General features: G+C 39.5%; 1 protein-coding gene across 2 annotated transcripts in view; it reads left to right on the top strand.

The window, feature by feature from the left end:
• The window catches only part of LOC115020192 (cGMP-dependent protein kinase 1), a 77,962-nt gene that overhangs the window by 33,299 nt on the left and 17,403 nt on the right, over positions 1-27,260 (top strand). For both annotated transcript variants that reach the window (XM_029450140.1, XM_029450139.1), the window contains exons 4-7: positions 15,342-15,447; positions 19,682-19,745; positions 24,124-24,201; positions 26,145-26,239. In XM_029450140.1, coding sequence (XP_029306000.1) covers positions 15,342-15,447; positions 19,682-19,745; positions 24,124-24,201; positions 26,145-26,239 — 343 coding nt within the window. The remainder of the gene's footprint in view (positions 1-15,341; positions 15,448-19,681; positions 19,746-24,123; positions 24,202-26,144; positions 26,240-27,260) is intronic.

The following is a 27,260-nucleotide window of genomic DNA, read 5'->3' as shown; positions in this document are numbered from 1 at the left end:
GCCAGCAGCAGGCACACAGGCATGTCACGCACACATTTCACACACGCACATATCTCTCACTTGTTGTTAGTCTCTGCCACTCACTCTCTCAAAGACTCATACAGTGCAAATGTTCCCATGTACTTTAAAGAATTAGGCTTGAGCTTTTCTCAGGGTCTGCAGGTATTGGGAAAAACAATGGCTAAGAAAATTGTAGGATTAAATTGACTGAAAGAAACAAGGCGATTACTGAATAAGATAATGTTTCAAGGCAAACTTGTTTTTTTTTCCCACCAAAGAAGTCAAACATTCGTTTTTTCTCTATATATTTTGAAGAATCGGAGTTAAGAGCTTAATTAGTGGATTATAGTATTATCGTTGTCATCCTGGAGGTCACTATTAATTGTTTTAGTTGTTTTGTTGGTTTTTAATTAAAGCTGGAGTGTGGAACCTTTGTCTCCCCCCTCTGGCAGTGGGAGTATTTACCATATATTAGGGAACATAGCGACAGAGCAGCAGCTAATGGTTGGTATGCCTTCCTAATACGCACAAGCGCACAAGAAAAGTCTCTGGAGTCCAGATAAAAAAGAAACACGGCGTCCAGACGAAGGATTAAAGTCAAAACGTTGCACGGGAAGACTCGAGGAGACAACACCACTGCAAAATACGTTCCTATTCTTAATCCCCGTCGGAGAACTCGTTTGAATGTAACAGACGTTCATCTATATGTAGCCACGAAAACTAAGACAACTAAGACAGAACGCCTCAGTTGTGACACCATATGGTGCAATTGGGAAAACGTGAACACTAGTTGTGCAAAGAAGTCAATACAAGTAGCTAATGTTTGAAACGTCCAGCTTCTGCCACTCAAAGTGGGATTAGTACAAATTCAAATTTGACCAAAGCTACTGACAAAGAGTCTTAACATCAATAAATCCAGTCTCAACATGTCTCGTATAACGAAATCAATAACATCAAGTTTAAAATCAATTTCAAAAGAACAACTGGTCAATGAAGGCGTGCATCAGACTTGAAATAATTGTATTAGATGCATATTAATGCCAACTAGCGATGAGATAAGAAAAGATTCCTTTATATCTCAGACATAAATCTACAAACTAAAGAATCCCTTTTATTTCTGAGGTAGGGTATAAACTCTGCTATGTTTATTTTCCTTATCAAAGTGAATCTTAATTGAATTTTAAAACTAATCGTAAATCAATCAATCTTCTCGTGTATTTCATTTTCTGACTTAGGGAAGCTAAAATGCTGCCACTCCTCCGATTGATGATGCATTCTCCATTTCCAAATCTTCACCTGCAACCTTTGATATACCTGAGTGACACGACATGACATAGGACGTTGAACAAGCGAAGTCAAAAGTAGATAGCACCCTCTGCTGTTTACAAAGAGTACCGCGATTCATTTTTCATCTCGCCATGTATCATTACAACCAATCCATTATTGTATACGCTACACACAGTGCATCAGATAATCATCTCAAATTGACATTTCCTTTCTTAATGACTCCCATTATTTGACATTTATACTCTCTCTCCCCCAGCTAATGTGGACTTGAGATAACATTTTTTAAATGAACATAGTCGGTGGCAGCAATCCCAGCCATGACTGAATCTGTCCTTTAAGATTAATGGCTCTATTTTAACAAGGGTGTATGTTGGGTAGTGAGACTTTTCAACTTGTGTCATTGATTGAGCTCTATAGACTTATTGCCAGGAGTTAAAAGCTTGCTTACTCGTCCTCTTTCCACTACATGGGGGTGAATTCAGTCCTCCGAGGTTCACCTACTGAATGTTAGGAGCTACTGAAAGCTCCTTCAAACAGCACAGACACGTATAATTACATACTTTCTGATTTACGTGCACTAGCCTGCATTTTGCCAGGTGCAGTTTTAGAGATGAAACTGTCTTTCACCTCTGCATACTTCATAGATAAAACATGACAGCTAGCACAGGGCCAATGCATGGCCATCGTTATTTATTCACACACACACACACACACACACGCACACGCACACACACACACACACACACACACACACACACACACACACACACACACACACACACACACACTCACAGAGAGCAGCAACATTGTTCCGGAGACTTCTGAGAATGGCCCTTATGACAGAGTGATAGCTCAGCTGTTTAAAAACCTTTTCCTTCCGCTGGGGAGCGAGCAAACAGTATTCTCTCTAATCAATCTGAGACAGGGAAATGTGCATGTCACTGTGTGTAAATGTGCGAGTGTGTGTGTGCAGTACTACGTCTGCTCAGTCTCAGGAATCACCCTGTCCACAAGGAATGAATCTTGTTTTGGCAGAGCGAGATAAGTTACACGTTGTACTCCTTGGAGAACCAGGCACCAAGTTAAACATTATGACTGGTGGAGAATCGCGGCTTTTGCTGGAGACTCTTGTGTTTAAATAATACAACATGTTGATTGTAAGACTGTCAGTGTGCCCTCTTACCGTTGAACTCTCATCACAATGAAATGCAGACTATAAAGAAAAATCATTAAACCATTAAAAACTTGATAATGAACTGAGATCACCTCCAACCTTCACTACCTAGCCTTGGCCTCCTCTCACTTTCATGTTGGAAGTGGAGCAGAATACCAACCAGCAGAGAAAAACAAACACGATTGTTATACAATTATTTGTTTTCAATGTGATTATTATGAAGTGAGTGCAGAATGTAAAAGCACCTTCAAACTAAAGGCTTCACTTTTGTGCTTTTTGAAAGCCACTTTCACTTTTCCCGGCAAATTCAGCCGAATACTAGAACAATGACAAAGTCCTCCACAAGAATAATCTTTTTGCATGCTAACATACAGTAGGAAATATGTTGGAGCAAGTGTCCAGCCTTACATTCGTTCTAATAACTAGCAACCGTTAGCAGCTAGCTCATCATACACTTAAATAAATGAATGTTGCCTCTCTGGAGGTGTTTTGGTCTCTGCAGCAGGGGTCAGCATCATTCTAGCTACGTGTATCTACGACTAGCCAGCGAGGTTATTCACGCAGAAGATAACAGGAAGTATTTCTGAAACATAACATGTTAGCGTCAGGTTGTGGCTCTTGTGTTGTCACACATCAGTATTTTGCTTGCTCCTTTCCTTTACTTATTTTCACTAAGTCATAGAGAAGGATGGAAAACTTTGGAATATTCCTTTTCAATTTTAGACCGATCTACAACAACAGGTCTATACTGTTGCTATACAGGCTAAACTATCTATTAATATCTATAAACGTATAAGGAATTTAAAATATGGTATTAGATTATAGATATAATAATAGATTATTATTAGATTAGATTGAGATTATTAGCAGTATGTAATGTTTACTGCGGCGGTTTAAAACCACTGCAGCGTTTAAGACCAACAACATATTATCCTCGTCGTGTGAACCAAGGGTGGCTGCGTGTGGACCTGAGCACCATCATTAGACAGGGTCGTGCTGTGAAGAGTCGGAGAGAAGGGCTCTTAGAATCAGGACAGCTCGTGAGTGCACCCTTAACAACAAGCACAGAGCCACCATCTACTACTGCTGTGTGTTTTCCAATCCCAGGCTACTCGCCTCAATTAGAGGTGCCACAAAGGGCAAGGAAATTGAGTGACGGACAAACATGCAAATGCATCAAAAGATAAACATGCAGAGAAACAGCAAAGCGTTCATGTAAGCATTTACACATCGGAATTCAGACGAGCAATTAGACAAACAGAGAAACAGAGATAACACTAACATCTGAAATTGCACTGCAGAAAGCAAAATGAATTACTAATGAACAACAAATCTCATAATGTGGCATCTCATTTGCTGTGACTGACATGTCCGTAATGGTGTCCAGATATTTTGTTGCTGAAGTTGAGGCACAATCACTCTCTTTCCATCACCTTGTGCTGCTGTGTGCAGAGGTTTGGGAGAACTGTATTGCCTTAAGATAAAGGCTTTCATTGGATAAGGGGAGGAAATGCAGAAACGGGGACAGAGAGGAGGAGACAGAAAGAATGGCGTTGGTAGATAGAATTCCAGTGGGACAGAGCGGGGGGAAATCTTCTGTTTCCAAGGCTGCCATGGTAACACTGTGCAGCAAGAGATGTGATGGTAAAATGGTGATGGTGGCTGGGAAGCCCCCGCCCAGCTGTTTGAAGTGCCTGTATTTTGGTCTGGTGTCTTTAACTTGAGGAAGTTGAAGATGAAGGAATCTGAATTTGTGTGTGTGTGTGTGTGTGTGTGTGTGTGTGTGTGTGTGTGTGTGTGTGTGTGTGTGTGTGTGCTTGTGTGCGTCTGGACTGAGGGGCCCCTGCTGCTGCTGTTGTACTGATTCTCAGTTGGAGCCCAGGTGTGTGCCCGGAGCTCAAGGCTCTGCTGGGGCTCTAGACGGCTTAAAAGGTTAAAACACCCAGAGAGAACAGCAATATACAGTATGTCAGCCAGAAAACAGCCCCCCAATAGTAGCTTTAAACTGGTTTTTATATTGCTTTAGGCTAATAGTCTCAAGTGACAATATGGACAGGCTAATAATATAAACACACATTTTGCTCTGGGGAAATGTCAGAGTATCTTAAGACAGCTCTCTGCGCTGAAGGATTATGTTGGTGTCTTTCTATCTGTTTTACACACTGTTATGTGCCGGTGAAGTCATACCCCATTGACACTGAGGCACTCAATGTGTCTTAGTAAGATTAAATAACGATCTGATCTTGAAAAAGCTAAATGTAAAAGCTTCCAAGAAATCTGCTCGCTCAAAACCTCCTCCCGAGACACATTCTAGCCAGATGTTGAAAAGGTGTAAATGCAATGTCTGTCACAAGTGCAACTACGTCAGTAACCACTCTGAGGAAATAGGAATTATCCTCTACGGCGTCCGTCCCGTGTTAATGGCAGCTTAAGTTACACTCAAATTAGGTGTCATTTTCCTGTCCCACTTGCTTTCGTCACAGTTTCATCAAGTAAATTCTGTCTTGCCAGTTCTGGTCTGAGGCGTTGAAGAGGCCCTGATGTTTGATACCCTGAAAATACAATTAAAGTAACTAGACAGAGGCAATGACATGTCTATGTGCAGACCTCCATCCTCCCAGAGCCAAGTTTAATTTCATGCCCCAGGAGAAGTGGATGATAGTGAATAAATTGTAATATTTTCTATCATTTATACATTATTAGACAGGAGCCTTCAAGTCATTTGATTTTTTTCAGTTTTGACGTTATGCCAAAGATATCTATGTCTTGTATTGCCGAGATATCTACTGAAATTAGCATGATAACTGACTAGCCCCGGCCCGCCTCATCATGTAATACCGCTTGTACCTTGACAGGCGTTAGTGAGTCACTGTAGTCACTGTGTGCTTTTCATACTTGATGTTTATTCAATGAAAGTGGCAGAAACGAGAAAATGACTCGCACCCTGCATAAATTATAAGCCGATGCCACACGTGAAGATATTAAGAAAGCAGTGTTATTTTGAGTTTCAGCTGTTTGGTTGAATTTTGCGTATTCTTGCCCTAAAATAATAATAATAATAATAATACAAATAAATGTATTATGTCTAGTCGCCTCATGCAGATTATGTATTGTAAGAGCAGATTTATCAGGGATACGTTTGCTCTTACGTTCAGTAGAAATATTTGAATAATTCTGATGTGTCTCTGGAAACATTTGCAGTTGAGAAATTATAATATATAATCTCAATTTCTTGGCGACAGGGTTGCAGGAAGAAACGAGCAATAAAAAAATTCAAAAAAGGAATGCAAATAATGATCTAACAAGGGCATTCAGAGAGTGGATAAAAGATACCTGTGAATATTTGCCTGGTCTTGGTGTGTCTGACTGTGCTAGTATCGGTTGCTACTAGCAACAGACTGTTAAACTGAAACTAACTGCTGGTGGCAGAATAATAACACTTTATATGTGTTGACCAGTATGTTGGAGCGAGTGTGCAAATGATTAAGACACTTATTAAAAGGGACACAGGTGCTCTCGAAGTTGTAAAGTTAAATGTTATAATATTTGAAACATGGCAGAATTGTTTTTTTTCTACACAAGATCCCTGATCAGAGAATGGCATATGTAATCTCTGTGCCACTCAACGGTTTGATTAATGTTTGCGTGATTATACATATTTTCCTCCTTGAATTATTCAGATTCTATGGAAACGGAGCCGAATGCAGGACTCCTGCAGAGTAAAGAGGCCTCTTGTCAGAATAATTTCAACAAGAGTGACACACACACATATACAATAAATATGTGCACACATGCTGGTATGCAGCCACTCACGCACACACACACACACACACACACACACACACACACACACACACACACACACACACACACACACATGTATTCATCACATTCTGGCAAAGCACCCTGGCGTCGCTCTGTATTTTTGAGTGCAGAGATTTAATATTTTTGCCACAACAGGTTGCAAAACATCAGCTTTGATGAAATTCCACAATAACACAACTAATTTCTTCTTGTCAGAACTGTAAAAAGAAAATACTCATATGTTTGTTGACATTTGAGTGCAGATACAAGTTTCATTAAGTAAGGTGTTATCTTGAGATGTGACATGAATCTGGGTGACACTGTGTGTTCTCAGCAAATCAGAAATCAGTCATTTGACAGATCTCAGTGTGCAATTTGAGTCCACAGAAGCAGCTATATAGAGAAATGTGTCATCTCATACAACTTGGACCAGGACCTAAAAATAACCTAGTTGCTGATGAATAGCAAACACTCTTCATTTCCTCCATTTGATTTTCTACAGCCGGGCAGACCGAAACTTATCAGGTTATTCTAACTGATTTCCTCCGTGGCGAATAGTTTCTGGTTGATTGTATATAATGATGAGGACAACAAACAATTACAATGTATCTCACAAACCGATTAGAGAGCAATTTATTCTTTTTAATTTAGATGCTACAGAGGTCGTCCCCTACATAGGAGCAGCTTTCCTTACTGTTGATTCCATCAGCTCAGGTAGCAGTACTTCAATCGTGAAACTATGCAATTAAATCTGTGTAGAAAAGAAGAGGTATTATATATATATTAAAGGTTTGAACAAAACAGAGTTTGCTTTATTTTTCTTTGATCTAACGCACTGTTCTTTCGTTCCTATTCATTTCTGTCTTTTCTTGTCTACCATTCATTAACTCCTCAAAGAGACATTTCCCTTCTTGACCTTTGACCCCCCCACCTTTCATGTGAAAATGCATGGTATTACACCGTTTAGCTATCACCGTTTTGGCCGTTTCACTCATTTATCCCAGTAATTCAAATACTTGCCGACAAATAGCGTTCACCTGTTTCTCACATCCGTTAGAGGTTTAAGATCCGCTTCCTCTGCAAGACGCATAACACCCTCCCCTCCGTCAGTGATGCATGTCAGTACTAGTCAAGTCCATTAATCATTACTCACAAGATTGCAGCGCTTATCTTATTATAACATGTATTACCACCGCTGTTCAGTACTTTACAAACCTCCCTATTCCCTTTACGTCATCCTTTTTAAATTGTGTTTTTGCTGCGATATTGAGTAAAGACTTCCTGTTTACATGTTCCCCCTACTCTGTTGACCTTAAGGACATTTCTTCCCTCTTCCTTGCTAAAAATGTACATTTGTAACCTTAACAGTGAACTTCAAGTGACAACACTGTTTTTATTTAAAATAGCGCTGGGTAACGGCAAATGATCTTTCTTGTTATGACAATGTCACCCATTATGACTGATTGTCCAAAAGAGACAGCACATCTCACCGTGAGGCGACACTCCTTGAATACCTTATCAACTGAATTTGACTTTTGAATAATATTGATTTTGTGTCCAGAAGATTAAAGTCAGAGTCTTTCAGCAAAAATAAAGTGCTTTGCCAGATATGACTAAACTGAGCATAATCACATATCTAACTTTAGAGAGACTTTACTTATTTAAACTGACATTAAAATTCCAGTTCTCTAAATGTGTGCATGTTTATGATGAACTTCCAAACAAGACTGGCTATAATTGATGAATGAAAAGCTGGGAGTGAGGTTTGTTAATGTTACAGGGATGAGTGGTAAATGCTGTTTTTATCTTCTCTAAGAGAGAGAAAGCTGAAAGCCCGCTTTTAGGAATTCTCCTATTCAATCTCTGACAGGAAGTTTCCGACCGAAATGTAACGAGAGTATCCCGTCTGCGCTCGGTGTTAGATTTATGCATTTAAATATTATGACTCCCGCACGTCTAGGTGTCCTTTTTTTATTCTAATAGTGGACGTTGTTGGACATCTTTTGAAATTAAATATCACCGCAGTTGAAAAAAAACTCAATACAACAGCAATTAAATAGTTCATTCTCTAAAACAAAAGATGGGTTTCCCTCTGTGCTCTACAGCGTGGGTGAGCATGGTTGGTTTATGGTTGGCAGCATTATATTCAGCTCAGAATTTCTCGAGCAGCTGCTCCAAGTACATGTACTCCTGTCTTCCACTCGGGGTGTGCATTGGTAGATCTGGCAGCACAAGACCGCATCTGATTAATCCAGTTAGTTTTCTATGTTAGGATTCACTGAGATATGAAAGCTATCGTAAGAGCGCCGTTCCCACCATAACAAAAGACTTGCAATGATCCAGATAACAACACATGATTTCAATCAAAGCTTCTTTGGCGTAGGAAATGTAAACACTTGGATCAGTGTTTCCAGTGTTATGTTCCTTTAAAGCTGAAGTTGTCACTATATGCTGACGGTAGTGCACGAGGCAGATAATCATGTTCCTCTGCCTCCTCCTAGTGTTCCTAATGGCATTTGCAATACTCCACCGCGCCCGAATGAAAACAACCAATCAGAGCCGAGTCTCTTACGCAGTGTCAATCACAGATTGTGTACTGCTAACAAACTGTCTAACTAGGCAGCGCTGATGAAATATGATCAAGATTCTGTTACATTGCTACATTTCTCGCCTCAAATGTTTTCAGAAACATATGTTTTAGTGTACTGTTTAGCTGTAAAAAGGATAAAGTTTGTGACCCGGCCGCCATGTCGAGCCAAAACCAAGTGCCACAAATCGGCCAGAGCAAACCTTTTTACATTTCACAGCACATTACAGCACAGTACATTACAATATCTTTCAACAGAACATTTTAGGGTGAGAAATAGGCCATGCAGTAACAGAATCTTGATGCATATTTGATCAGCGCTGCCTAGTTTGATAGTTTGATCGGAGTTCACAAGCAGTGATCGACTCTTCGGCTCTGATTGGTTGTTCTCCTTCAATGCAGTGGCATCTTGCAAAGTCCATGAGGAACAATAGGAGGATGCAGAGGAACATGATTATTTCCACATATTATCCGTCTCATGCACTACTGTCAGGAAACAGCGACAAAAACGTTTTTAATAAAGTTGCTAACTGTAGTTTAAAGCCTCAACAATAATAATATTAATTAGATCCATAAATATGAAGACAATCCCTTTTTCTTTTTCTTTAGGATCTGTGACACTGCCTGGTGTAGATGACCTGTCCTGCTTTCTCACGCTCTAAAGAGCTCATCCAGATGTAATCAGACTTGGCTGATATTATTAATGACTTAGGGGGAGAGGAGATTACACTCTTCCACCCTGCAGCCCTGACAGCAGTGCTCTTTTAACGCTTTCCATATCATGACATGTGTCAGACCTCAAAGGAGTAGAAGTCACGTGACTATGTGATTTTAAGAGTCAGTGAGAAGAGGTTGGCTGGTTTTTAAAAATCGTTTTCTTAGATATTACAGGGAAGGAAAGAGGGGGGAGAAATTAAGTAGCAGGAGGAGGCATATCACAGGTTTGACAGTGAGACATTTTTTTGAGTGACGGTGAAAACCAATTCAAATGTCCTCGACCAAACATTAAAACAACATTCAAGGCTTAGACTTCGTATGCTGGGTGCTCCCACTAATTAGTTCGGAGACACCACTCCTTTTCTGCCTCAGGTGAATCATCCACAAGTGCGAAAATAATAATTCACAGTCGAGCACGTTCTAATAACCAACATGGCACCAACGACGCATGTGGTTTAATATTTGTTGCATTTTCTTGATTTATTTGGTGTTGTAAAAGTGCGAGAGGAGGATGAACAGTAATCACAATTTAACATGGTTGAAGTGAATAATATACAGTATTGTGTCAAAATACTGTCATGATCCTATTATGGCTGGGCTTTTTTTTTCTTCTCTAGAAAATGTACCCACAGGCTCACAAAAAAGGGAGCTTATTTTAGAACATATTTTCTGTCAGTGACGTGCGTTGAGCAGTGAAATATACTGTGTTAAGAAATATATAATTTCACTAGTGTACACATTTCCTTGCACATTTCACTTCTTGAGACTCTGGTCTAATCTTTATTTAAGTACCACTTTAATGTTGCCCCGTGGTGCTTCTGAACAGAATTGTAAATGTTCTGCAGAGCAAATGACAGACGCTTCATACTTCAGCTGAATCACCGTGTGCCAGACGTAAACAGTTTTGAGTCATTTTAAACCCTATTCAAATTTAGGGCACTCACAAAAAAAAGAAAAGAAAAAATAATCAAGATTACAGTCACAGAAAAACGCAAAGTTTTAATGTTTTAATGCCCACGCTCTCTGGATGTAAAATGTGAAGACCAGAATACAGAGAAGAAATTTTGTTGAGCTCGTCCTATATTTATATCATTTAATGAGCCAAAATTAGATTACAAGAACAAGCAAACACAGAGCATTTGCATAATTCCCTAGGCAGAAATTCAGTTACAATAAATTACGACTGAGCCCGATGAATGAGTGATGCCTTGTCCTATATTTTATTGTATTTTGTGGCGACATCCATATGTATATAATCTCTCACATTTAAATATCTTTATTGGCATGACCACGATGGCATATAGTATTGTTATAGTATATAGTATTGTTTGGCTTGGCATGTCAAATGTGTACTAGTTGTCCGGTCTTGGTAGTATTCACAATCAACACTATTGATCTATTGTAGCAAATAATTGGGAGAAAGAGTGAGGGATTACAATCATCGCATCAAAGAGAGGGAAGGAACAGAGGAGCACGAACAAATGATAATGATAACATGCTCGGCTGTGGGCAGCATGGCTATGAATAACCATCCTTTACCCTTAGGTGGGATTACATTCAATTTAGAGGAGCTTTCAGGGGCTAAGAGAAAACAAGGTGTGTGTAGAGGTTCAAGTGATTTTAATTTAGGAAGCAAAATAAAAAATACAAATGTATGTCAATCACAAACTTTCCATGCACATACAAAAAAACAGTAATTGTGTGAAGGAACTATCATAATGTTATATTTGAGATGTAATAAATATAAAGTGCAACACACGTCCGCTGCGTAATACACATATCAAAACACCTGCACTCATTTCTTTCCCTGGAAGCCCACACAAGGGTGGATCATGAGATGATGCAAGTCAAGAGGCCACTTTGGCAGCATCAATGGCAGTACATTTTTCACAAAAGCAGCTATTTTATCACATTTGCTCCTTGAATCAGAACATCCCGGCTACTGTATCCAAACTATCCTCAGTCTGCATCAAGGCATGTGTGCTGCAAGCGCAAATTGACTCCCATTAAATACCGCAACACTCCCCAATACTACAATTTTTTTGCAAAGAGAATAGATGCATATATCTTTTCATCCCCATATGTACTGCAAAACTAAAACTGTAACGACTGAATTTGGACAAATGCTAATAATCATGTTCACAGACTATGATGTGCATTACAAGTAGTGGACATGATAACAGCAGATATACAATATGACTCAACAACAATACAATGCAGAGCTAGAGCAATTGGCCTGCACTATGCTCTATATCTTATTGTCAGGCCTCTGTTGGATTGCATTAAATTGCCCATGTTTTCCTGCTTTTTGTGTACCCGCTGTTCGGTATGTACAACATGCACTTGTTTCAAGTTGTATGCATTTACAGTCCACCAGTGCATGTCTGTTCAAGCCCCAATGATCATATCCCACTAGAACAACACACTGCCCAATTCCTCAAAAACTTTCACAGACATCCTTCCATCTTTCGAGCACTGTCCTGGGGTATTATGTGCATCCAAAAGGCTGTGAAGCTAATGATCGGCAACCCCGTTAACATGCAGACATTCATCTGGGCCGTTACTCCAGGATAACTAGCTCCCTGAGTCTCACCGCAATTTAGTCAAGCCTCCGAATAATGCATTTACCTACTGTGGTGTGCTGCAGGCTCCCTACATATCTTATTTCCCAGTGCCCCACACACCCACACGCCAAAACATTCCATTGCACAGTGCATAGTGGGCAATGACGTCTAACCTCCCACTCTTGTTGCTTTGGGGTCAAATTGGAAGTCTACTCACTTTCTCTCCATTTACAAGGTTTGTGGGCTCTCAGTTTACATTAGAAGTTATTTGTCCACATCACCAATGAATAAATAAACTTTTTCATTAAGTAAGATACAAACAAGATCCATATATAGTTTACATTCTTAAAAAAAACAATAATGCTTTTTTGAAAGCTTGCGAGGAGGAGGAAAAATAAAATATTGTGGACTCTGGTATCAGTGTTTCACATTGCATAGCTTTACGCTTTTAGTGTATCATAATCGATTACTATTCCATTTGTGCGTATGTGCATACCGATTCTGAATATTTGAAATGGTTTCAAAACAAATTTTCTGCGATACACCGGGACCAGCTGAGCTTTCTCGCTCTCTCTCATAACACACACCGCTGCAATGCCTACATAGGTGTTCTCGTCTGTCGTCTCGTTCGCTCCGGTTGAATATTGGGTGTGTTCCTAATTCCAATCTATGTGTGTCTGATATCTGTGCGTGCTTGTACAGGATGTCTGCATATCTGTGTATCCATACATCTGAGTCTGTATACATTTGAATGACATTCTGTGTGTTTTGGGGTTTCCCGCTACAAGAAAAGTGTATCTAAAAACAGTGTCAGGCTGTGTAATGAGGACATTTCTCCTGTGGTTTGGCACTATTTTAAAGTGCTGCCAAACTCTTGGTCTGCAGAGAAATGAGTGTGATGTCTGTGGGAGTGTGATCACTCACTCGTGTGTGTGTGTGTGTGTGTGTGTGTGTGTGTGTGTGTGTGTGTGTGTGTGTGTGTGTGCCTGTATATGTGCATAAATACCTGGAAAGATTGTGTATTAGCGCAGGTGTGCTTTTTTCTTTTTATCAAACACATCCTAAACTGTTCAGTGGACTACATTAGCTAGCTTTCGTTCGTACCTAAAAGACATTCTAAAAACAAGCGCCAACCTCCAGGTCTGAAAAGTGACGCCAATGCGGAAGTGCCTTAAACTGGAGTTCTCTCTAATATCAGGGATACTCTGTTGGATGCAGAAAGACGTCTGATGGTATAGAGGTCGAGAAAATGACCCTACTTCTCACTTCGTTTATTACCTCAGTAAACATTTTCCTGACAAGTTTATGGTTTTAACCGCTAGTTGGTTTGCTGTGTGTGTGTGTGTGTGTGTGTGTGTGTGTGTGTGTGTGTGTGTGTGTGTGTGTGTGTGTGTGTGTGTGTGTGTGTGTGTGTGTGTGTGTGTCGCGGGCATCACATTCATTAAGTGTAGTAGTATCAGATATACACTATTAGGGGATGCAGTATGAAATTAAAGTGCATCCTCTTTCTAACACTATTGAGGACAGCAAGTGAAATAAAAAAGATTTCTCACGATCAATACACATTGTTGTTAACAAAACTGCATTTTATCTTTAAAACTCTGAAGAAGTGTTACACAGGAAGAATGAATAGACTGAAAAGCTCACAGATAATCAGACAAAATACCAAGTAGACTATCTGATGAATTTTCCTCTAATATTGCTTCATGTCCCTGCGGCCACAGGGCTCCTTTGGGATCTCCGGATTTGTTTTAGGGTCAGACTGGAAATCTTCTTTTCATTACTCCTCACAGTCTACTGTATGAAGTCGAAATGAGAGAATGTCTTGCAAAAGATAACGATACTGGAAGAAACACCCAAGTTATTTAGAAATAATTATCATAAAATGCGAAGCACTGAATGTGTGGCTCGGCTGCATGAAATATGGGGTTTTGAGATGTTTTGTTATAAAGTTCCTGCCTCAACAACCATATGTTTCAAGACAATGAGGCTGCATGTGGAAATGTATTGACATTCAGTTGTGGGTTAGAGGTCCACTGCTCTGATAAAAACCAGCATGGCCTGGTTAAAAGTCTGCTTTTCACTACAGAGATCTGTCCAGGTGAAACATGTTCGATCAAAAGCGACTACAGAGGACCTCAGAGAAAGAGGCTCAAAACTAAAAATGGCAAGAAATGTAATTTTGAAAGACCTAAGCCTCCATCAATCACCACTACAAGTGGGAAAAAAATGAAAGAGATTTAGCCCCATTTCTGATCTTTGAAGGACGGTGTGCTCTGTATGGATTGCTGCAAAAGAACTGCACATTATTCAAGGAGGTGTCAAAGAAGTGTAGCCAAACAGCGATTGCATTCCCGGCTGCTCTTGCACTGGTTTAATTCCATGTAATCCACAAAAACAAAATCACCAAACATGAGTTTGTCTATGGAAAAATACTACAGTTTCCACTGCCGCTCTCCAAAGACAAAGCGTTGTTGCCTGTCTAATGTGTGTCTCACATAAACGTGGACAAACAAGACACGATGCTATATTTAAACGAGAGGGGGGGGGACTCTTTAACCTCCATTTACTCCATGTGTGGAGAGTATTATGGTTTGGAGTCGGTGCCTCCGGGCCAGCACAGATTGCAATCATTGGGGGAACAATTAACTGCAAATTGTTCAGAATTGTACAGTAGAATATCAAGGGGAGCTGTTTGTGATTTGAAACTCAACATAACTTGTGTCACTCAGTTTGATAAATGTACTTAATGCACAAAGAAATCAGTACCTCAAGGGGTTCAACTCATAAAAAAGACTTAAGCATACTCATGTCAGACTCCTGACCTTAATCCAATTAAAAATATGTAGCATGACTGCAAGTTATCCATGCAAAGTATTACAAAAACACCAATTAACTCCAACTGAGGAATTAAGACTAATTTGTCACGAATGCCTCCTCATCAGCTAGAGAAAACATTTGGATGCCAGTTATAAAAAGGTCCACAGATTTCTCCACCCTGACTCTCTGAAGATTTAAGGAGGGCTTTGGTTTCAATTGAGTCACACACGCTACATGCCATGATACAACTATGATTCTGCTTACATCTCAAATTCCATATCAAAGGCTATAAAAGGGCATGTTATGTGTAATTATTCTTATTTTGTCTGAGGAAAAAAGAAAAACTGTCAACTTTCATGACATTGCTTATGTGTATTCTTCTTTCCAGCTCTAACAAATGTGAAGCTGTGGGCCATCGACCGACAATGTTTTCAGACGATCATGATGAGGACGGGTCTCATCAAGCACACGGAATATATGGAGTTTCTGAAAAGGTGAGGAAGCCTGTTAATTGTCCCACGATAACAATGTCCCTGAATAGGCCTTTGATCTAAAATTCAATGAATGACTTAACCTAAATGAATTCAGGGCAATGTGTGTGAGCTGTTTCTCAGAAGATGCCTTACTCTTCATTTTTGCCAATAAATGATATAACTCAAAGATAATAACTGCTGGGTCACATAAGGTGTCATACCATGTACCTGAATCATCTTTCTTTAATATCCCTATCTGTATCGGAGAGCCCTGCGCCTGACCGACAGATACCTATTATCACTTAAAAGGCCTGCATTGAGTACAGGATAAAAGAAAGATTCATCAAAAGACAGAGGGGGCGCAGTGTTCAGTGATCAAGATGCATGAGATGCAATTACAGCGTGAATCTCTCTCACCCCCTATCTCTGTTCGACTTTCCTGGTTTTCTGCCATCCACTTTTGTCTCTATCAAACCAATTATGAAAATTGTATCACATTTTCCCCATATTTCATGTGCCACTCCATTCTTCTCATGATTTTGTTTCCAGGCAGATATTAGAAGCGGCTCTATTGTTTCTCACTTCCTCTCATTTTGTTTTTAAATTTGATTTAGGATCCCTAAACCGCATTAACAACTATTCTTCCTGGGGTCCACATAAAAGACAAGACAGTACACAAAAACATGAAAATAATGAAAGTGAATAAAAAGAATAGAAATACTCAGAACATGATTGAATCAAATATCAGATCAAGTAAAATACGTATACAAAAGTATCCGTAACCGCACAATGCTAAGTGTACCGTTAGAAATGACCTAAGTTAGCAAATATAATCAACATTTACATACAGAGTATCATATTTAGCCTAAACTGATTTCTTTCTTAATAATTGCTCGTCTTCATTTAGTTTTAAAAACGATCCTACTTTTAATTATGGTTAAATGTAATGGTAGTTTATTCCAGTGTGTCATAGTCCTATACATTATAGTTTTTAAGCATTGGTTTTAGGTCAAACTAATGTGAAGCGTCCCATGAAGGCATCTCTGGTGTGTGTTAGCTGGAAATATAGGTATGTAGGCTTTCTTAAGGCAGAAATGTTTCTAATTTACTGCAGCTGTATTCCAGTCTCTCTTCCACCCTTATCCAACAGATTGGCCTGCATCCCTTCCACCCTGCTCCTCTCCTCATTGATCAGTGCAGGGAAAGGCGAGCAGCTCTGTTTTGAGAGCGCTGGATCTTATTAAGCTCTTGCTGTGAAGCACTAGAACAGATTGCTGGACAGTGATCGAGGTGGGATAAAACCAGAGATTGTATTTCTTGTTTAGTTGTTATCTCTGTTAAAAGAAATACACGCAACTTCTGATGTCAGAAATTCCTCTACTCATTATGGCAACAATATTATTAATGTGAAAGTGTTTCCTCAAGTGTGACACCTAACAATTGTTGTTTAATAATGTTTATTTGCTCAATGGCTGCCCCCTTGTATAGAGAGCCACAGCTCCTGGTCGGTACTTAGAGCATGCCTGAAAGCAACTATCAGGTTTTTGAGGTGCTCAACCTTAGCTTGTTTTCAGAGACCCATTCAGAACTCATTCATGCACTTCACTTTATTTCCATGTGTGTTGTAAGTTCAGAAATAATAAAAGCACTCACTCTGCCCTGAATCATTTCTACTGAACAAGAACCTCATAAATCACTGTGATCATGATCAGACTCTGACGCTACTTGACAGTTGTTTCAAGGCAGGCAGGAAACCAGCTTTCAACAAATCCTCATACCTAAAGTACAAAATAGGTTGTGTGTCAACCTCTCCCAAAACAACGTATTTGACTGTTCCAGAAATGACTGTAAACTATACGTAGTTAACGGTAGGGGAAAAGGGCCTGCACAGAGAATCATTATTTTAATTGTCATCGGGATATTGCACTTGTTGAGAGAGAGTATAAATAGAATACGACCCTTTAACATGTAACAATCTTTTGTTTTTTTATTTGTGTCTTTTGTGTTCAATAAAAGAACGTCGGAAATAATTTCCTCTCATTTCTTTTTTTATTCAACAAGCAAATTGTTGTATTTTTGCAGTACACAGAAAGCAGCAGGAAGGAAGAACTGAGTACAATTTAATATCCGTTTATTTATCGCAAGTAATATTATCGCGATATTCAACTTTATTGCATATTTTTCTCATATCATGCAGTAGGTACAGATCACAGCCACGGTTAAAAGATAACCATGTTTACTGTTCATAGTAGACAGGCCGCACTCTCGGATGTAAAAGTCAGTCTTTCACCTCATCCCTTTGACCTAAGGGCTGGGGTTTACTCAATCAGAACTAGTTTGTTTTTGCAGGAGTACAACAATACCACACTACTTCTGAAAGTGGACTGTCATTTTTCACACAAAAGGGAAACATAAAAAAAGATTGCTTTAAGCATTTGACCACAATGACAAATGATGTTGTTTTTCTGGCGAGGACAGAATCCCTGGATAGTATGACATTTGGAGGTCAGTCAAAATAAAGCCGCTTCAAACGTTGCTGTTTCTTCACCCTGAAGGAAGACTTTAAGACATATGGCTAAGTTAAGACTGAAGCTATTTTAGTGATGGCTTTGACTTAAAACAAAAAAAGACACTTGCCGTCTCTTTACTGAGCGTGTATGGCAGCTCTTGCCTCTCATCACCTCTTATATAACAGTCCAACAGATATGTAAATATTTAATAGATACACATACCAATTGCTTGGTTTGGGCTCACTCTGAGTGTTTGGTTTATAAAGAGGTATCCAAGGAGGGGATTAGCAACATTTTTTAGCAACATTTGTTGATTCACAATAAGTAGATAATGATATTTCTGTTTTGCTTTTCTGAGAAAGAATATTTAATAAAAAAGAAGCTGTAGTTAATTTGAGTTTAAGAACAAACACATTTTGGTCCCTGAGTCTTCCTCCCACTGATAATCTGCTTTGAAATTATATATTTTCACTTACAAGTTGTGGAGGAGGAATACAAATGAAAAACTGACAGAGAAATCCCGCATGGTCTAACATTTTGGGGAATGAGCGTGCTTGTGAAGACCTTTTTTTATTACATCTTTCTAGCAGGTATTTCAAATAAAACTCAGACACATTGCTCCAGCAAGAGTAACTGCACGGGCAGTGTGTAATGAACTGACACACATCACCTAGATTCACAAAATGCATATTGCTGTAAATTGATATTTTTAAAACGTACGTGGGTTATTACTCGACCATCTGCCTCTTTTGAATTTAGATAAAAGTCTAGCTATAAGGCACGGAATAAAACAGCCATCTGCCCAACGATATGTGAAACGGTACAGGAAATGATCATGGCAAAGCGTTCAAATCCCTTCATAAGAAGTGCCTTTTTCTTCTTCTATGTTTTTCAAAGTGTTTGCAAGATTGCCACAGAAGTGGTTAAAGGTTATCCTGCGCTTTACTCACAGTCGAACAGGGCGGTGAGTGTATTTGATGTTAGAATGTTTCGAATGACCAGAAACACTAGTCAATCCACTCTTCCCCGTTGGCATTGTACAATTAATTAATTTCCTGTAACACAATTAAGATGTTGAATTGTAAATCTACTACAACAGAGGCTTTTTGTTTGTGTCAACAGTTTCGACAGCTCGAGGGATTGAAACTCAATATGTTTCATGCAGAGTAGGGTCATCCGTTCACTGCCTTGCTGATTAACTAGAGAAAAAACAACAACACGAGGATCAACACAGTGGCTCGGGCCTGGGTCGGGGGCCAAGACAAGATGGTTCAGATTACTGTAATAAAGCATGGAAAATGAGGGGGAAGAGGGAGATGGAGAAACAGAGCGAGAGAGAGAGAGAGAGATGATACAGGGAGATAAGTCCTTTGTTCACCGACAGGGGTTATTTTCTCGCCTCCTTGATAAACATTGGGGCAGTTTTATTTAGTAGGCTTGATAACAGGCAGAAACGGAACAAACATACTGGTGTATTCAACTTTAGGACCTGATTCCCTGCTGTGTAATCAGATACGCTGCCCAGTCAGTGCTGACATATTAATATGCACATACTGTAATACGATATACAGCCCGACTCCCATAGTATAACATTTATTTTTATGTGTTCCCGTTGACTATATTTATGTGCATATGTTCACCTTAGATCAAAGGTCTGCTTGGTTCTGGTCAGCTCTTTCAAAGCCAATACATACATATGCTAAGCTGCCATCAACACTTCTTTCTTCTTCTTTTTTCTCCTGCAGCGTTCCCACATTCCACGATCTGCAGGAAGATATTCTGAGCAAGCTTGCCGATATCCTAGAGGAGGTAAGTGCCTCGCTCTGAAGCCTGTGACATCTGCTTTGTGCTGCAGATGTCACAGGCCTACACCCCACATCGTAATAGATCTCCATACATTCATTTCCTTTTAATGCAGTGAGAGCAGGGAGCCAGAAGGAGGAATAAAGACATCATCCAGATAGTTCGCACTGGGTGAAAGCAGGTGAAGATTTTTTTGTGTGGGGGAGGGGGGGGTTAACAGAACAACGTGTGCATACTTGGGATTTCAGAGTAATTGCTCTTTGGTTTGAGCTCAGTGTGGTGGTGTTGAACTAAATGCTTCCACTACTAACTGACAGTTCATTTCATAACCGGTTAAGGAATTGGTACACTGCTGCCAGAAGCCATTTCAGCTCTTAATCTAACAAGCTGAGGCACAGCGTAATTTATTAAATGTATTGATGTAGGGGGGACATCCATTAAAGGTCAGCATGGTAACCTACTTTCAACACTTTATAATTTCAAAGTGAACCAAATGCTTTCTAAGTTAGATTAAATGGCTGACTGCAAAACTGAAACACTACAGCTTGTTTTGCTAAATGGACGGCAGTTGTAATATGTGATTTGTCATAAATGGACTAAGACATTCAAAATCATTGAAATGTCCTTTTAACTTTTTTCTTTACGCTGGTGACGGTGTTCAAGTTCAACTTACTTATTTATCATCTGCACAACAATTACAGACAAGCAGTTGATGGCAATATAATGTGAAGTCTCCCACCAACAATGCTGATTAAATATGTATGAAAAAGAGAAAGATCACGCAAGTAAAAACTAAAGTAGAATCTAAAAATAAAGTTAAAATAAATACATGAATTACTATAAAATAAAGTTTTAAAAGTCAGACAGCAATAAATAATAATAATACATTTCATTTATATAGCGCTTTTCAAGACCTCAAAGCTGCTGTGTAAATGTAAACAGGACAGCAATGTGTATATGTCAGTGTGCATTTTGAGTCACATTTTCAACCCATCTGCACACCACTCTGTTTGATGTTTTTCCTAGCATAATTTAGTTATGCAAACACATTTACACTTTTGATGTGTGCTGCTAATATCCAGGCTTTCAATATGGTGAAATGCATTCAAATATGGACTTTGCCTACTTTTATTATCAATGTCACCAAGTGCATTTGCAATCATTTCTGTAGCTAAGATAAATGAGTTCCTTCAAAAACAGGCAAATTATGATATTTGCTTTAATTAGAGATATAAACTTAAATAATTGCAAGCACCCTTACAATACGTTGATTATCATTCGTCTGCCGAACCTGCACACAGACACAATTGAAACCTGCAAATACTTCCCAAACACTGAAACTAAAGAAAAGAAGAAATAAAGGCAGCACATTCAAGTTATTCATCCATTATTTCAGTTGTTGCACCTCATGTGGTGAATATATCATTGACCAGGATCATGAATAACATGAATATGAATGTATGCAAATGTTTTTTTATTAGCGCAAAATCACATTTCTTAACTGGACTTAACAAAGTTTATATTTCTTCTGGACACTGAGTGTGAAATATACGTTTCTCATTTGACTATTAACATTAACATGTTATTATATCGTATTTGCATCATATCATAGTGGAATTTTAAAGCCACAACATTTAAATGTATTCATATAACCAATGGTGATTTTAGGTGGAAAAAACAACTTTGCACAAAAGCAAAAATCTGACAATGATACACTTTTACATGATGCACTATTCCACATTTCCCAAACAGTTCAACCTGAGTTTAATACAGTAGATAACGTTAATCAGACTGAGCTCATAACGTTCCCTGTTGTCCTCAGCATACTGCACAATATGCCATTTGCATGCGGCGTCTGTCAGTTTGGGTAGTTTGATCTGCCGAACAAGCCACGTTGTCCCGCTGCTTTCATGTTTGATTATCCTTTTAGAAAGATGCTTGACCAGACTCACCTTCTGAACCTCTCTGACAAGCTAGCAGTTAACCATTTCCCCCCCTGGAGAACCACTCGTTAAATGAGATTATTTTTACAGGAGGTTTGGTTTTATGCCCCGCTGCTCGTGAGGACGCAGAAGTGTTTGTTTCGACTTTCAAGTTTTTCTTCAAAAGGCAGATTTTCAACTGTGTGCTGTAGAAGAAAATCCAAATCTTTCATGGTGACCGCAGTAACGATCTTCTTTAAAAAATAAATACTAACATCTGACAACCAAGAGCCAATGGCGACAACAGTACTTGGCAACTGGCCAATCAAATTGCAGGGAGAAAACAGGTAATCAGCTCCACTAAATGTGTGATTTGTGCCCATGGGTGTGTAAAAAGACTTTGATTATGCACATTGCTGTTCTCACACGCAGGGAACTTGATATTGCAGATGGATTGCAGGCATTTTAAAACTATTTTATTCAGCCACTACCCTTGAATTGTATACTATTGATGAATAATAGCAGCAACTGAGGATTTATTTAGGCTATGTCATGCAGTAATCCAAACAAATAATGACCCCAGGTGCTAAGTACAGAACAACTGTGTATCATTTATACACTGATCAATATTGCACCACTGCAAAATCTATACTGCATGAACATAGTGCTATCATTGTGTCAAGTGTCATTGTTAACACTTTTTGAACCATGATAGTATATAATAGTCTGTGACTTGTACCATGGCCAGTACCATAATGTATTATTTATACCCATGTTCAATAAAAAGTACATTATTTGTAGCATATAATGTGCCACGGTACAACTTCAAAGACCGCTCAGTATGAAACTCTTCTGTAAATTGTTAATGGTAAGGTTGAAGATAAGGCAAAGACCTAGCAGCTACAAAGGTCAGCGGGGTACCAAGAGAAGCAGTTTGGTTCGGCAGGTAGAGGCGTCTGGGGAGTTGAAGGACAGCAGAACCACGAAAAGGAAAACTTTGAGCTTTCAAATAACAACATCTATGGCAAAAGATAACTCCATCAACAACAACAAAAAACATTGGTGGAGGGAGTCTGTAAGCCTCCCACATCAAACCTGTGTGATCGGATGAAATGGAAAGTGTGAAACAGGGGGAAAAGGGAACAAACAAAAAGCAGCGTCACAGATTTTGGTCTGTTGGTGCCTAATGCCATGAAATAACTCAACACCGTGTAAACACAAGCCTGTGGGGTGATATACGGTACACCTGAAGGGGCCCACAGTCTTATCAGACGACCTTCACATACTCGTGATCAAATCGTCTTTAAAAAAAAATTTTCAGCACTTAAATGAATGAGTGCAATTATAATTTAAGCTAGGAGCAGGGACGAAATGTCAGTGAGCTGAGAGAATACACTGGGTGTAAACCCTGTGGAAATAAAATGTTTTGCATGCCATTTAATCATGCCCATGAATGTACTCTTGATTAATGTGTTTGCTCTGTTGGCTTAGATATTAGTGTTGGGAAGTTGATTGAATTTATATTTATTAGCTTCATAGACTGTTGAGTGAAGTCACCCCACATTCAACCAATGGTGCGTGCTTGACTTCCATCCAAGGTTTCTTCTAATTTTGATAGAAGAAAGGCTAAATCCATCATACTGTCCTTAGCCTTGTCCTCTACTATCATTGATCATTTCGGTCTGCGATTGATTCTTGATGAGAGATAGAACAGCCAGTTTTCCTCTTCTTGAGGACATGTTTGAAAAAAAAGGAATCTAAATAAATACACCTGATCATAACTGCAACCTACTATAAGCCCTGCTTCTGAGTGACAGACATGAATCACAGACACACTTGCTCAGTGTGGAGGTACTCCAGAGAGAAATGTCACAATAGAAACCTGGCAAAGTCAACTGCAGTGTGGAATCTGCTCAGGATCTCTTCAGTCTCGATCAGCATATTGTGTCATTTGCTGGGAAAGGGAAAATAGTTTCCATCTATGTGTGTTGGTCTTGTGTTAGGCTGGTGACCACACCTGAGGTTATGCTTTCAAATGCATGTTAGGATAGAGTCTGGCACCCACAACCCTGAAAAGGATTACTTGGTTTAAAACATTGATTGATGGCTGGCTATATTAACTTTACTCTTTGAAAGGAGGCGTGATTTGCCTTCAGATTTGATGCAGTAGTTCATTTTTTCATTCATTTTATTGAGTTGCTCATTAATGTTCAAGGTCACAGTCCATATCTAAGCATGCAGAGGGTGGAAAGCAGAGAAACACCATGGACAGCATCCCGCCAGTCTGTAGTATAACCAAGAAAAATATCATTTATCTCACTGCACCCAATTCAGCCTGACTTCCTCTGAAGACTACGTTTGTGTCTCTGGTGAGAGGTCTCACTCCCAATGTGAGAAAGAAGACAAAATGATCACAGTGTGCTTGAATAACTCTTTTCTTATCTGGTCTTCTCTTCTGACAGACACATTATGGAGACGGAGAGTACATCATCAGACAGGGGGCCAGGGGAGACACCTTCTTCATCATCAGTAAGGGAAAGGTGAGCAGTGCCTCTAGCCGACCATTAAAATAATCACATCGACATCATAACGAAGGGCATCTAGGCACACCTGGCAGAAGGATACCCATCTTTGAAGCAAAGTGCTAGTATTTCTGGTGGAAGTTGGCTGCCATCAATCATCTTGCGATAAGGGAGAGGCCGCCTCTGTCACTGTCTCTTGCAGAGGGAGCATCTCGAAAGGAGAACGGAGTTGCTTTCATTTCACCTCGCTGTCATCAACATCGGCTCTCACGCCGCGCACAGACGACACACATCAACACCGTTGGTGGGCTTTCATGTGCTTTACATGTTATGATGCTGCTTCTCTTCCTCCTCATTTGTTCTCCTCACTCGTCATCCTCATCTTCTTTATTCTTTTCCTGTCGCTCCTTCGACACTTCATGTTTCTCCTCCCCGCCTCTTCCTCGTTATCGTTATGTTCATTTGTTAACAACGCAATTCTCAGAGTTAACAGTATCTTAAACCCACAAATGGTAAGATTTGAACATGTCTTACTAACAATCGGGTCGATACCATACAACGAAACGGCATTGTCAATAATATTTTGAGGGAAACATATTCTGTCCCAGACTACGTTTCTTTTTGACGGATCATAAAGAGCTTTATAATCAAAGTGTGCGTATGAAGGAGGGTTGTGTGGATGGATGGGTCAAACAAACACAGGACTTGTGTTCGTGTCCCGTGTGAAAGCAGAAGTTTCATTTACGTCCGTATCTTCAATAACGTAACAAACTTATTTTAAGCCAAACCATAATCTTTTACTAAATATAACCGAGAAGTTTTTTTGCGTTTGTGTCAATTTACAACGTTAACCACATGTTTAAAACGGCGAGCGTGATCCGGGAGAGAATCTGTTTCCCTTAGAACGTAATTGAGAACGCAATTAAGTTGTATGGGAACATAATTTTGTAGGAGACAGGGTTGCTTACGAAATATATCCATCAAATTCTCCCTCAAGTCCCAGTGAGTAAGACAAATTCACAGTATTTTCTAACAGTTCACATGTTCAGGATGTAAGTGTCATTGTAAAAGATGAAGCTACATTATTTTTCCTGTCTTTTTTTACTCTCCTTTGACCTCAAACAGATGCAAACCTACTTCACAAGGTCGGCTTCAACTACAGCTCAAACAAATACACACATGGACGCAGACATAAACACGCACACACACACACACGCTCCTGACCTTATCAATGCTTTACACTTGGCTTTTTCCACATTTCTCACTTTGTCTCCATCTAGACCACAGGCGGTGCACTTTGTCTAGAGGACATTCCACCAAAGTTTGGCATCTCACAACACAATCTGCTCTTTTACCTTCTCTAAGTCCTTCTTCTTCTTCTTCTTCTTCTTCTTCTTCTCTTCTTCTTCTTCTTCTTCTTCTTCTTCTTCTTCTTCTTCTTCTTCTTCTTCTTCTTCTTCTTCTTCTTCTTCTTCTTCTTCTTCTTCTTCTTCTTCTTCTTCTTCTTCTTCTTCTTCTTCTTCTTCTTCTTCTTGCTCTCTCTTTGCTCATACATGATCACATTAGATATATAATTACGCTGTCACTCAAGAGTTGGCAGGATTACATTGTGCTGGTCTACCGGCCCACACAGTGCCATCGCTCACAAGTCATCTGGCTAATGAAGTGGTCAGCGGCGCCTCCCAGGTCCTCGCAGAAGTGGCTGCCACCTACTACTATATCTGTTTGCCGCTGTTTTTAATGGTGTGATTAACCTGCCATCTTCAGAGTTCACATACATGTCACTTTCTTTTGGAATGATGTGTAAATGACATGTCGTCTCCTTTACTCGACTCGCGCGTCACACCTTCATAGTGTTATACATCACCCCTTCTTTCTTCACGATTTTCCCCCATATTCTTCCCTGTCACCCTACTCTTCTCTTTAACTCTTCTCCGCCTGCATTTCCATCCTTTCACCAGGTTAATGTGACCAGGGAAGACTTGCCCAATGGAGAGCCTGTCTACCTGCGCAGCCTCGGAAAAGGAGACTGGTTTGGAGAGAAAGCACTGCAAGGGTAAGATTGTTCCTAATAATACTGCCTCTTCCAATTTAAATCTTCTGTTCTCTCACTGTTTCTGTCTCCTTCACTGTCACCCACTTCCCTTCTAATTTCCATTCGTAACCTTCCTTTAATATCCTCCCCCTTGAACTTAACGTGCATCTATCCTTTCTAATTTACTGCCAATCAGCCTTCAGCTCTTATCTGCCCTATTTTTTCTCACTCTGAGGCGGCGTGATAACCCGCTATGGTTTTGGACATTCTTAAAGCCAGGCACACATTACACCACTTCATGTCTGATTTACTGTAGCTGTTCCAGACACATTCTTTGAGATTTGACTCAAATATATAATTCACTGAACTAAAGAAAAATGTGTCTGATCTGATTTCTTCAGAAAGAAAACTGTCAAAGAAATTAAAATGTTTTTTTTTTACCATATCAGATTTTTTTCTGCAACTGAAAATGTGTTGAGATAAAGTTTAAGAAGCAAAACGACTCATATTCCTACTCCTAACTGTTACACAGACAGCGCGAGTATCGAAAGATGAAGCTATTTTACCTCCAACACCCTGCAGAGAGTACAAATGAGGGCAAATACAATTACTGTGGCATGCTCCTCTTTTTCTCAAGCTCTAGTTTTTCCCAAATCAAAAGAAAAAAAAGTGTTCATGTTCAACTGACAGTGGAAATCCTTCACAACCACACCAAGCGACAACCCGCCTGTGCTATATTTTGCACACAGCCATGTCACACAGAAACAACAGGGAATAAGTCATTATGTTGAGTGGACTTTGGTGTTTGACAGTCGTATCGTGTGCTCTCAGCTGGAGACTCATTTTATGTAGACAATATTATCTACACGTCTCTTAAGATTCTTTTGTTTTTTCTTCTCACTTCCTGTCTTGGTTGCCAGAGATATCAAGGACATCTTCATGCTGTCCTTGACTGCAATAGTGAATTAACACCCTCCTTTATGAATATTTGTGTTAAGTATGTGAGCAGAGGCTGTTACTAACACGACAGCTTATGTCAATA

Source organism: Cottoperca gobio, chromosome 15 (genome assembly GCF_900634415.1).
Source record: "Cottoperca gobio chromosome 15, fCotGob3.1, whole genome shotgun sequence".
NCBI lineage: Eukaryota > Metazoa > Chordata > Actinopteri > Perciformes > Bovichtidae > Cottoperca > Cottoperca gobio.
This window is presented reverse-complemented; position numbering and strand designations above follow the sequence as displayed.